Source organism: Mytilus trossulus, chromosome 11 (assembly GCF_036588685.1).
Source record: "Mytilus trossulus isolate FHL-02 chromosome 11, PNRI_Mtr1.1.1.hap1, whole genome shotgun sequence".
Taxonomy (NCBI): Eukaryota; Metazoa; Mollusca; class Bivalvia; order Mytilida; family Mytilidae; genus Mytilus; species Mytilus trossulus.
In genome coordinates this window covers 18,576,415-18,589,738 of record NC_086383.1, presented here as the reverse complement: position 1 = coordinate 18,589,738, position 13,324 = coordinate 18,576,415, and the positions used below count along the sequence as shown (strand labels likewise).

At 33.1% G+C, this 13,324-nt stretch overlaps 1 protein-coding gene across 1 annotated transcript; it reads left to right on the top strand.

Annotated features, from left to right (window-relative positions):
• The first annotated feature begins 3,707 nt into the window (after positions 1-3,707).
• LOC134689805 (E-selectin-like) lies at positions 3,708-12,670 on the top strand. Its single transcript, XM_063549771.1, has 4 exons — positions 3,708-3,794; positions 9,058-9,148; positions 10,052-10,265; positions 12,646-12,670. Exons 1-4 carry the CDS (start codon positions 3,756-3,758, stop codon positions 12,668-12,670), a joined length of 369 nt encoding a protein of 122 aa, XP_063405841.1. The 5' UTR covers positions 3,708-3,755.
• Positions 12,671-13,324: the final 654 nt, after the last annotated feature.

Here is a 13,324-nt window from a genome sequence, read left to right as displayed (position 1 = left end):
TGTAGAATTTTAGTTTGGAAGTCACATTTGCTTGGGTGTGTAGAATGTTTGTTTGGAAGTCAAGTTCGGTTGGTTACGTAGAATGTTTGTTTGGAAGTCATGTTTGCTTGGGTACGTAGAATGTTTGTTTGGAAGTCACGTTTGCTTAGGTGTGTATAATGTTTGTTTGGAAGTCACGCTCGCTTGGGTACGTAGAATGTTTGTTTTGAAGTCACGTTCGGTTGGGTACGTAGAATATTTGTTTGTAAGTCACGTTCGGTTGGGTACGTTGAATGTTTGTTTGGAAGTCACGTTTATATGGCTGTGTAGAATGTCCGTTTAGTGGTGTTGATGTACAAATACACTCTAGATTTCGTCCGTTTTGCTGTACGGATGTATATTCTTGTCACGTGTGTTTGGTTCTGCTAGATGTATAAATACGCTGTCATGTCAGTTGGTTTAGTAAAATGTATTAACCCGCAATCAATTGCGAATCGGGCGTTTTGAAATTAGTACCAAACGTTCAAACAAAAGAAAGAATTGAAGCTTCTTACGTTATATCGATATGTTTACCGAATCGAATATTTAATGGCTTTTGCTATTTGCGTCATCGTATTATCTAAATCGAATTGAACAGTGCTAACAATCTTTGATAATAAATCTAAGTTAAAATCCTACTTTTGTCTGATAAAACCATACTGTGATTTACCCTTGACCTGAAAAGAACTCATTATCTAGTTGAAATGATCGTAATACATAGATTACTGAATATAGTTGTTACAGGTAGGGTTATAATTTCATTATATTTGGTTTCAATACATCAATTAAAATAGTCCAAGAGACATTATCGTTAAAGCCAATGTATGATCCGAAACAAAGCAAGATTATTTATTTTATGTAAAATTAATGGTGTTACGATTATTCACAAAGCGGTCATTGACGAAAGGATTTTTTTTTTTTTAAATGCTACAATTTAATACTAGAGATATATTTGTCTTCTTAATTTTTTCATATATAAAACCGACGAGGAACAGCATTATATATGCTGGGTACTGACGTCGAATTTGGTGGCGTGTTATGGTATTCTTTTGCCTGTCTCTATGACTATATCACTTTTGCTGTTTGGTCTATGTTTGGTAGTATCCATTTTACGTTTGTTTGGTGGTATCCATTTGACGTTTCTCTGTACTCATATACATCCCGTCATTGTGTTATTGATCTATGACAATTTTTGTATTCTTGTCTTTCATTTTTGCTACATGTAATATGCGTTGTCTATATGCCTTTCAGTGTTTCTTTGTTACATATGTAGTTGCTCTGTACTTTTATATTCCGTCATTTTGTTATGGTTTTATGATAATTTTGTATTCTTGTTTTTCATTTTTGCTACATGTAATATGCGTTGTCTATATGCCTTTTAGTGTTTCTTTGTTACAGATGTAGTTACTCTGTAATTTTATATTCCGTCATTGTGTTTTGGTTTTATGATTACTTTGTATTCTTGTCTTTCATTTTTGCTACATGTAATATGCGTTGTCTATATGCCTTTTTGTGTTTCTTTGTTACATATGTAGTTGCTCTGTACTTTTATATTCCGTCATTGTGTTATTGTTCTAAGAAAATTTTTGTATTTTTTTCTTTCATTTTTACTACATGTAATGTGCGTTGTATATATGCCTTGTTGTGTTTTTTTGTTACATAATGTAGTTGCTCTGTACTTTTATATTCCGTCATTGTGTTATTGTTCTATGAAAATTTTTGTATTTTTTTCTTTCATTTTTGCTACATGTAATATGCGTTGTCTATATGCCTTTTTGTGTTTCTTTGTTACATATGTAGTTGCTCTGTTCTTTTATATTCCGTCATCCGGTTTTATGATAATTTTGTAATCTGATCTTTCATTTGTGCTTATATACCTTGTCTTGATGCCTTTTTGTGTTTCTTTGATACATATCACGTGAATCTGTACTCCCTGTCATTGTAGTATGGTGCCAAGGTAAATATTTGTTTGAATATTTGTTTGCTCTTATAGTGATTAAGATAGTAACACAATGTTGACTGTACCCCTATTTTTGACATTTTTAGCTCACCTGGCCCGAAGGGCCAAGTAAGCTTATGCCATCACTTGGCGTCCGTCGTCGTCCGTCGTCGTCTGTCGTCGTAAACTATTTCAAAAATCTTCTCCTCTGAAACTACTTGGCCAAATACTTCCTAACTTTAACTGAATGTTCCTTAGGATATCTAGTTTATAAATTGTATCCGAAGTTTTTATCTATCAACAAACATGGTCGCCATTGCTAAAAATAGAACATAGGGGTCAAATGCAGTTTTTGGCTTATATCTCAAAAACAAAAGCATTTAGAGCAAATCTGACATGGGTAAAAATGTTCATTAGGTCAAGATCTATCAGCCCTGAAATTTTCAGATGAATCAAACAACCCATTGTTGGGTTGCTGCCACTTCATTGGTAATTTCAAGGAAATTTTGCAGTTTTTGGTCATTATCTTGAATATTATTATAGATAAAGACAAACTGTAAACAGAAAAAATGATCAGCGAAGTAAGATCTACAAATAAGTTAATATGACCAAAATTGTCAATTGACCCTTTACGGGGTTGTTGTCCTTTAATAAGATAAGAAAGTTAAAGTATTTATTAGGTCAAGGTCTACCTGTCCTGAAATTTTCAGCCGAATTGGGTAACTGGTTTTTCAGGTATAATGCCCCTGAATTGATGATTTTAAAGAAATTTTGCAGTTTTTTGGTTATTATCTTTAATATTATTATAGATACAGATAAACGGTTAGAAGCAAAAATGTTAAGCAAAGTAAGATCTACAAATAAGTCAATTTGACCAAAATTGTCAATTGATTCCTTAAGGAGTTATTGCCCTTCAAAGATGATTTTCACAATTTGTTCATCATGTTGACTTACTTTAAAAAAAATCTTCTCCTTTGAAACTGCTTTATCAATTTCAGCCAAACTTAGGCTAAATGAGTTTCAGAGTATCTAGTATAAATTTTATATTTTATTTCCTTGTATGTCAAGAAACATAGCCCCTATGGCTAAAATAAAACATAGGAGAAAATTTTTTTTTTTTTGCTTTTGAAGAAAATAGGACGATTCAAAGAACATTTAAATAAATTGAAAAGCCAAAATAATCATTGATGAGAGATTTAACAAAAAAAAAATAAGGCGAGCGATTCAGGCTCTTGAGAGCCTCTTGTTACCTATTGTTTCTGTTTGTTTTGTTCACACATCGTTGTCAATTTAATGGATTTATAAGTGACTGTCATACAAGTGTGGCTAGCTATAAAACCAGGTTTAATCCACCATTGTTTTCCTGAAATGTCGTGTACCAACTCTGGAATATGGCAGTTGTTATCTAATAGTTCGTTTCTATGTATGTTGCATTGTCAGTTTCTTTTTTTTTAATTGCACTTCAGTGTTTCTGTTGCTTCGTAGTTTTCCTCTTATAGTTAATGTGTTTCCCACGGTTTTAGTTTGTGACTCAAATTTGGTTTCTCTTAATCGATTTATGACTTTTGAACAAAGGTACATGTATACTACTGCTGTCTTTCTTATACACTTTGTTGAAATATTCCTCACTTGGTATATTTAAGAAAAGGTTGTGATTTTTCTGTCTATTTAAAATAACATAAAAATGTGGTGCACACCTTAAAATAACCCGTTAAAAATATATTTCTAACAGTTTAATTCAAAATTCCATTTTCAGCCGAAGTAAATCATGAAAAAAGGTTGATGACGTCACGATCACATGACAGATTCATGTCTAAGCGCTAAATTACAAAACACTGTAAGTCAATAAGAAGACGCGTTACACTAAAAATTTAATTATTTGCAAATATTTTTTTTACTTTAGCATGTTTATGTGATATGGTATTTAGCCAATGTCAGAATCACTGGATATATCATGGACATTCCTGCTTTTACTTCAGTTCATATGCAACTGATTGGTATCAGGCATCTGTAAGTTAATACGTAACTGATTGATTTGAGGCATCGGTAATTTAATACGTAACTGATTGGTTTCAGGCATCGGTAAGTTCATACGCAACTAATTGGTATCAGGCATCGGTAAGTTTATACGCAATTGATAGGTATCAGGCAAGACAAAGACAAAGACAAATACTTTATTAGAGTCTCACCTCAAAATTGACATACATTTATACATTAATAAAATAACAATAATATTTAAAACAACATGAGCCACTTTAAAAAGAGTTATGAGAGACTATAAAAAAAACACCATTTCTACAAAACACATTATTATCTACAATTATATAAAATATCTTTTCTTTTAATTAATACATCATAGCAGATTTTGGCTAAAAAGTAACACAAATGTTCATCAGTAATAAAAAATTGAATTTATCATCATCAGACAAATTTTAACAAAATCACAATTAAAAGAGCTAGCATGTCTAAATAAAATAGCTCGTAAATCTGCATATACTGGGCAGTTAATTAACACATGTTTCTCATCTTCAATAATGTTATTTTCTTACATTGCTCATTAAAACATAATCTATTGTCAACCATAATGCCTTCATATCGACCAGTTTCTATTCTCAGAGGTGCAACACCACATCTTAATTTAGCATATGCACTCTTATATTTTCTAGGCATATTAATACATAAATATTTTTCTCTATTACAACATTGCTTAAACATTCTATACGTTCGCAATTTACTTCTTTCATTGTACATTAATTCAGAGTACCACTTCTCTTTATATCTACAAAAATGTTCATGTTCAATTTGTTTGATTGTATTTTTATCAATAGAAAAATCAGTATTACATAAAAACTCAATATCCATTTCTATAAATTTCACATTGACTCTACAATTCCAATTTTTAAATTTTTACTATAACAGCATTTATTGCCCCATAAGAAAACCTTTTTATTAACTCTACAATGAGACATTTTAGTAAGTCTCGACCATAATCTAACAATACATGTCCACTGAGATATAATACTGGGCATCCAACCCATATCTCCATATAAGGCTAAGTTAGGGGTGTATTTACCCACAGCCATAAAAAATCTCATTGCTCTATTTTTTACAGCATTAATACAAAAAAAATCCTGGTGACCCCAAATTGAGGCACCGTATTCAATTACAGACATAACAAGTGTATCAAAAAGTTTTGTAAACGTATCAAATTGAAAACCTCCATTAGCTTTACATTTAGCTATTAATAAACATAATATACAATTGTAATCTAAGAATTCTGACAACAGTAAACCTAGATAAGTATAACTAGGAACAATTTCCATATCATTATTATTTAGTACAAAAGTAAAATTTGTCTTTGGTGTAGACTGAGTTCTGAAATGTACAATTTTTGATTTCTCTAGATTTACAACTAAATCATTTTTACAACACCATATTTTTAAGGTATCCAAAATTTTTTGTAGATCTTTTTCATTTTCTGTTAAAAATACAAGATCAAGTAGTACACAATTTTTTCATCATCAATCATCGGTCAGTTTATACCCATGAAACTGATTGGTATCATGCATCGGTCAGTTTATACCCATGAAACTGATTGGTATCATGCATCGGTCAGTTTATACCCATGCAACTGATTGGTATCATGCATCGGTCAGTTTATACCCATGCAACTGATTGGTATCATGCATTGGTCAGTTTATACCCATGCAACTGATTGGTATCATGCATCGGTCAGTTTATACCCATGAAACTGATTGGTATCATGCATCGGTCAGTTTATACCCATGAAACTGATTGGTTTCATGCATCGGTCAGTTTATACCCATGAAACTGATTGGTATCATGCATCGGTCAGTTTATACCCATGCAACTGATTGGTATCATGCATCGGTCAGTTTATACCCATGAAACTGATTGGTATCATGCATCGGTCAGTTTATACCCATGCAACTGATTGGTATCATGCATCGGTCAGTTTATACCCATGCAACTGATTGGTATCATGCATCGGTCAGTTTATACCCATGCAACTGATTGGTATCATGCATCGGTCAGTTTATACCCATGCAACTGATTGGTATCATGCATCGGTCAGTTTATACCCATGCAACTGATTGGTATCATGCATCGGTCAGTTTATACACATGAAACTGATTGGTATCATGCATCGGTCAGTTTATACCCATGAAACTGATTGGTATCATGCATCGGTCAGTTTATACCCATGAAACTGATTGGTATCATGCATCGGTAAGTTAATACGTAACTGATTGGTATCATGCATCGGTCAGTTTATACCCATGCAACTGATTGGTATCATGCATCGGTCAGTTTATACCCATGAAACTGATTGGTATCATGCATCGGTCAGTTTATACCCATGCAACTGATTGGTTTCATGCATCGGTCAGTTTATACCCATGAAACTGATTGGTATCATGCATCGGTCAGTTTATACCCATGCAACTGATTGGTATCATGCATCGGTCAGTTTATACCCATGAAACTGATTGGTATCATGCATCGGTCAGTTTATACCCATGAAACTGATTGGTATCATGCATCGGTCAGTTTATACCCATGCAACTGATTGGTATCATGCATCGGTCAGTTTATACCAATGCAACTGATTGGTATCATGCATCGGTCAGTTTATACCCATGCAACTGATTGGTATCATGCATCGGTCAGTTTATACCCATGCAACTGATTGGTATCATGCATCGGTCAGTTTATACACATGCAACTGATTGGTATCATGCATCGGTCAGTTTATACCCATGAAACTGATTGGTATCATGCATCGGTCAGTTTATACCCATGAAACTGATTGGTATCATGCATCGGTAAGTTAATACGTAACTGATTGGTATCATGCATCGGTCAGTTTATACCCATGCAACTGATTGGTATCATGCATCGGTCAGTTTATACCCATGAAACTGATTGGTATCATGCATCGGTCAGTTTATACCCATGCAACTGATTGGTATCATGCATCGGTCAGTTTATACCCATGAAACTGATTGGTATCATGCATCGGTCAGTTTATACCCATGCAACTGATTGGTATCAGGCATCGGTCAGTTTATACCCATGAAACTGATTGGTATCAGGCATCGGTCAGTTTATACCCATGAAACTGATTGGTATCATGCATCGGTCAGTTTATACCCATGCAACTGATTGGTATCATGCATCGGTCAGTTTATACCCATGCAACTGATTGGTATCATGCATCGGTCAGTTTATACCCATGCAACTGATTGGTATCATGCATCGGTCAGTTTATACCCATGCAACTGATTGGTATCATGCATCGGTCAGTTTATACACATGCAACTGATTGGTATCATGCATCGGTCAGTTTATACCCATGAAACTGATTGGTATCATGCATCGGTCAGTTTATACCCATGAAACTGATTGGTATCATGCATCGGTAAGTTAATACGTAACTGATTGGTATCATGCATCGGTCAGTTTATACCCATGCAACTGATTGGTATCATGCATCGGTCAGTTTATACCCATGAAACTGATTGGTATCATGCATCGGTCAGTTTATACCCATGCAACTGATTGGTATCATGCATCGGTCAGTTTATACCCATGAAACTGATTGTTATCATGCATCGGTCAGTTTATACCCATGCAACTGATTGGTATCAGGCATCGGTCAGTTTATACCCATGAAACTGATTGGTATCAGGCATCGGTCAGTTTATACCCATGCAACTGATTGGTATCATGCATCGGTCAGTTTATACACATGCAACTGATTGGTATCATGCATCGGTAAGTTAATACGTAACTGATTGGTATCAGGGGACAAATATATAATATAGTGATGTTTTGCACAGAAATGTGTACGCGAAAGGAGTAAAATGATTCTGAAAAGTATTTATACGTGCCGTATACTTTAATTTCAAAAGCATCAGTTTGGTATATTTAATGCAAACATTACAGATTTGTATATAGCAACCAGATATAAAAAAAACAGACTCTGTGCGAATATTGAAGGTTATTTTCATCCTTCTGAGACGTCATGATATTTTTATTCAATCTCTCATACATTTGGAACCATAGGTTGCACATGAAAAGTGAAGATTGTTTTCTACTTTGACCTTTACTTCTGAATAGTGTAACATAAATTTTCATTCATTATATTATATATTTGGTACCTTTTAAAATCAGAAAGGTATAAGTGCCATTCCTAAGAAAAACACCATTTCAATATTTTTCTCAACTCTGCTTTAACATACTAGTAGTTCAATACTAGGGACAAAATATATTTCAAGTGACTTTATTCATGCTTATTTCATAAATTTTATTCTATTAATTCAAAAGAAACCATATTTTATGATTTATTTTCTTTGTAAATCTGATGAAAATGGGATACAGGAAATGTTTGAAATTTGCTAGTTCAACTGTTTGCCACTGGCCAAAATGCTTGTACTACGCGACATGAAAAAGAGCTGTAGTTTCACTATTCACTTTTCTCACTCTTTGTCCTAGGTTAGGACCCCCCCTTTAAAATGGCTGGATCCACCCCTGTTTGTACTGGTATCTGTTTAGATATTTGAACTGGTATCAGTTGAGGTATTTGAACTGGCTTCTTTGAACTTGTATTGTTTTAGATATTTTATGTGTAGTGGTGTCGGTTGAAATATTGCTACTTGTATCGTTTTAGATATTTTTACTGGTATCGGTTTAGATAATTGAAAATGTATAGGTTGAGATATATGAACTGGTTTCGGTTTAGATATGTGTACTTGTATCGGTTAAGATATTTTAACCGGTATCGTTTTAGATATTTGAACTGATATTCATGTATGTATATATATATTTGAACTGGTATCGGTAAAGATATTTTAACTGATATCGTTTGAGATATTTTAACTGATATCGTTTTAGATATTTTAACTGATATCGTTTTAGATATTTGAACTGATATAGGTTTAGATAGTTGAACTTGTATCGGTTGAGATATTTGAACTGCATGGTATGGATTTAGATATCTGTTTGCCTTCATGTATCTCTATTTATTTAAAATATGCAGCAATATATATAAGTATGTTCAATTTTATTGTTTTCAGGGGAAATGTAGAGAACATAACTCAGTCTTAGCGTTGATTCAGTCTCAGGACGTCAGTGATTGGATAGACAATAAACTAAAAGGACATGATGGTAAGTGTATTATAATTACATTAGATGTATGTTTCATTATAATACGTTATTCTGATTGGCTAATTGCACATCACATGTTATTCCGTATGCAATTGCATGACACAATAACATTTCATTCATGATGACACGAGGTCCCACAATAAAGTCCACAGTTATAATCCTAGCTAAAAATGTAATTATAAGTTTTGAATGCTTCTTTTTTATAACTTTATAGGGTTGTAAAAGCGTTGACCGTGCGTACATTTTTTAGAATGAAGCGCTTCTGCGCTTCATACAAAATGTACTTCGGTCAACGCTTTTACACCCCAATAAATTTACAAAAAGAAGCATTCAATTCTTAAATAAAATTATACAGTAATGGTTGCAATGAATAAGACCATGATTTATAAGTGAAATAAAAACTGATAACTTAACGTCAGACCGTATGCTCCACCAGGAGCGAAGAGGATAGGTAGGTCGCTGCACTAATTATATATAATTGTTTAGATAACTTTTTAGTTAATTTACGTCCACGGACAACTATTTCATGCATGTTCTGAACGACATATAGTTAATGCTTAATAAAATCAGATACTTTAAGATACTTTCACAGGTGTGCAACAAAAATAACTATAGGTTGATGAATATTATTTTGGAGTTGTGATTGCCTGATGTTATGAATTATATGTGTAATATCCTCGACACATGAAAAAAATGCAGTGAACGTCGATAAATCAGCAACAAAAGTTTAAACAACACAATAAAACGAGACACAAGTTCTTCAAAGATAGAAATTGAGTCGGTCATCCTATATGGCATGTTCTATACCTGCTGTTGACTACATAAACATAAATGTAAACTAGTACTTGTGGCATTTGATTACAATGGAAACCAAGCTGAATTTAAACTTGTGAATTCTTTTAGTCATATATTACGTCGGGGCTTCAGATGAGTTTGTAGAGGGAACATGGGAGTGGGCTTTTAGCGGGGAACCAGTCACAATTTCTAATTGGGCACCAGGACATGAAACTGATAAGGATGATGATTGTCTGGCAATTTATAACAAGGATCCAAACGTGAACGGCACGTGGTATGACGTTAAATGTACCTTGCAATATAACTTCATTTGTCAACAAAGGTGAGGACTAATTCTTAAGGTGGTACCTAACACTACAGGGAGATAACTCTGTAAAATCAGCAAAACGTTTTAGTTACGTTGTGTTGTGAAGGGAATATCAAGCTTCTCAACGATCAAAATAAGTGTTTGTCAAACTGCTATATAACCAGTGTATTTTTTCTGACAAAACGCTTGGTTCAAATTTTAGAAATTTTTATATTTCTGTAAAAGGGTGAAAGTAAATACTTTGTTAAAATTTTAAGAAAAGTAAACGAGCCAAATTGATTTTAGCTAAGGTGTTGGGTACCACCTTAACATGATTTTCAAAGCAAAGTGTTAAAATGTAAAAGTATATAATTGTCGCAAAAAAGTTGTGTGCTATTTCTGAAATATTCATCAGGTATTCCTGCATAGCAAAATATTTATTATGTTTGAAATATAAGCGCTTAATATCATATAATGCATGTATTGATTAAACAGAACAGACAAAAAAAAAAAAAAAACGAGTTTGGATTGAATTACTACTTGAAGACAAGTAATTTAGTTCTGTGATCAAAACTCCACAGAGAAAAGAAAAAAAGACACATTAAACATACGAAACGTTATGTAAATGTTCCGGACCATATGAGTATTTGGACCATACGCGTATGGTCGGGGTAATTAACACTCTGTTACAGTTTACTTTTAATACTTCTAAACTCTTCATATGGTATGACCGTTCTTTCAAAATACGCTATCATATAGGTAATTTTATCATTATATTATAATAACAAGATAAGCTAAATAAAAATGAAAAGTTTCACATAGTTAATTTTACTTAATTGTCAAATTTAAAGTAAACACATTTTATACCGATGGTCATTACCGATGGTCATTACCGATTTTTTATTACGAGTAAATGGCAATATGTCGACTAAAAAATTAAATTCCAAAAATTTCTTAATGAACTGTTACATAAGAAGTCAATGGAAAGTAGCATACTATTAGTTTATTTAAGTTGTGTTGTGAAGATGGTGCATTGCAGTAATTTTACGATATTTGAGATCTAGAGCTTCTTAAAAACACCGTAGACATCAGAATTGCCAAAGACCTCGGTATCACTGAACGCAGCTGCAAAAAAGGCTTGTTTTTCACTCGCAAACAAAATGTGTAAATGAAAAAGATCGTGCACAAATTTCTTGCAAATGCAAAAAAGCTATGATACCGTGTGGAAGTGAATGTCATCCAAACCTAAATGCACGAATGTAACTAGCGATGAAAACTAACTATATATATATGGCATCAATATTAAATTTTTACGTAGTTTTTTGGATAATAAAATTAATAAAATTGTCATGTTTAAACCATCACTGTTTTTTTAGATAAAGTTTTTGTATAATTGAAACGTTTATAATGTAATTTGAAAAAAATATATATACCTATATGGTCCAAATAATCATATGGTCCAGCCCGTTAATAACCAAACGAGTATTATACTCATATGGTCCGACCATATGAGTATACGCATATGGTCATGACCATACGCGTATGGTCCAAATACTCATATGGTCCGGAACATAAACACACGACAGCACCAAATGTAGAATATTAATTGATAGACAATATTTCCATACGTTCCGATCCCTTATGTTTCTAATGCATTCCAACAAATGTAACAGTTCCTCATGACTTGAGTCAGCACGACTGAAGAAATAGTTTTACATTTCCTTTAAATCATAGTACCGGTCCTGTTTTGTCTGTTGGTATTTTGTACAAAATATACTCGACGCTAAACACATTGCATTGTTGTCTTTATTTATTAACTTGTATCTCACGAAAGAGCCGTTACACGTGTACACATGAAGCAGAATCTGATTACTCATCCTGAACGCCTGATATCATTCGAAACAGCATTTTATTTGTTTGTCTTTTGGTCATACCTTATAGCGGGTTATTTTCGCGGGGTGTAAATTTTCGCTTATTTCGCAAATAGAAGAAAATCGCCAAAATAATTTCCGCCAAATTTAAGGTTTACATGCAAAGGTATTAATAAAAAATTTCATCCGCCAAAATAATAACCGCTAAAATATTTCCTTGTTCAATGAAAATCGCAAAATTTTACACCCTCGAAAATAACCCGCTATACGGTATTTACCATGGCATTGTTTGTTCGATTTCGACCGCTGAGTTTGATTTCCCATTTGGTATCCTTCGTCTCCTTCAAACTTTTATTCTATAACTTTATCTAGTTTAGGATAAAAAAACACATATATATATGAAGAAAACTTTTTTTTTTATGAAAATGTAATATTTATGTAACGTCGTTTATCCTCTATTTAACTAGTGGATGAAACACATGTGTTGATTTTGGATATTTTTTTTTAATAACAATGTCATTTAATTGTGTTTATTTTATTTTCAGTGCTTCTGTGCCAGTTGTTGGATAAAAGTATAGACTTTACAAACACCTTATGACTCATACATTTGAATAAATAAGTAAAGCAATACATGCATGTATGTGCATCTTTCAGACATTGTAATTAAGATTGACGCACAAATTCAATGGGCAGGTGGAGTATAACAGTCTAATTTACTATAACAAAGGTTTTGATTGGTCAATGAATATCAAACTTGTTTCCAATATAAGATCCATTGTCCAATCAACTCTTTTTGATATAGTAAACAAACTGTTACTCCGCCTCTCCATTGAATTTAGGTGTCAATCTTAATTACAATGCACGAGCAAACAACCAAACTAAGTGTGCAGGCAAGGCATTTGAACTCTTGTTTGGCATGTATATTTTTTAAGTGTAAATTATTTTTATAAATATAATATGAACCTTCTATGTTGTCATGTAACACTACTGATTCAGGTTAAGGTGAATGTTGGCGCCTGTTAAAATGTTTAAATCCGCTTTATTTAGATGTAGGAAGATGTGGTGTGAGTGACAACGAGACAACTCTCCATCCAAATAACAATTAAAAAAAAAAAAGTAAACCATTATAGGTAAATGTACGGCCTTCAACACGGAGCCTTGGCTCACATCGAATAACAAGCTATAAAGGGCCCCAAAATTACTAGTGTAAAACCATTCAAATGG

Excerpts from the sequence above, each read along its gene's own strand:
- LOC134689805 (XM_063549771.1), top strand. The coding sequence starts at position 3,756 with ATGACAGATTCATGTCTAAGCGCTAAATTACAAAACACT. Across the intron at positions 9,149-10,051 it reads TAAACTAAAAGGACATGATG|TCATATATTACGTCGGGGCT; the intron begins GTAAGTGTATTA and ends GAATTCTTTTAG. Across the intron at positions 10,266-12,645 it reads AACTTCATTTGTCAACAAAG|TGCTTCTGTGCCAGTTGTTG; the intron begins GTGAGGACTAAT and ends TTTTATTTTCAG.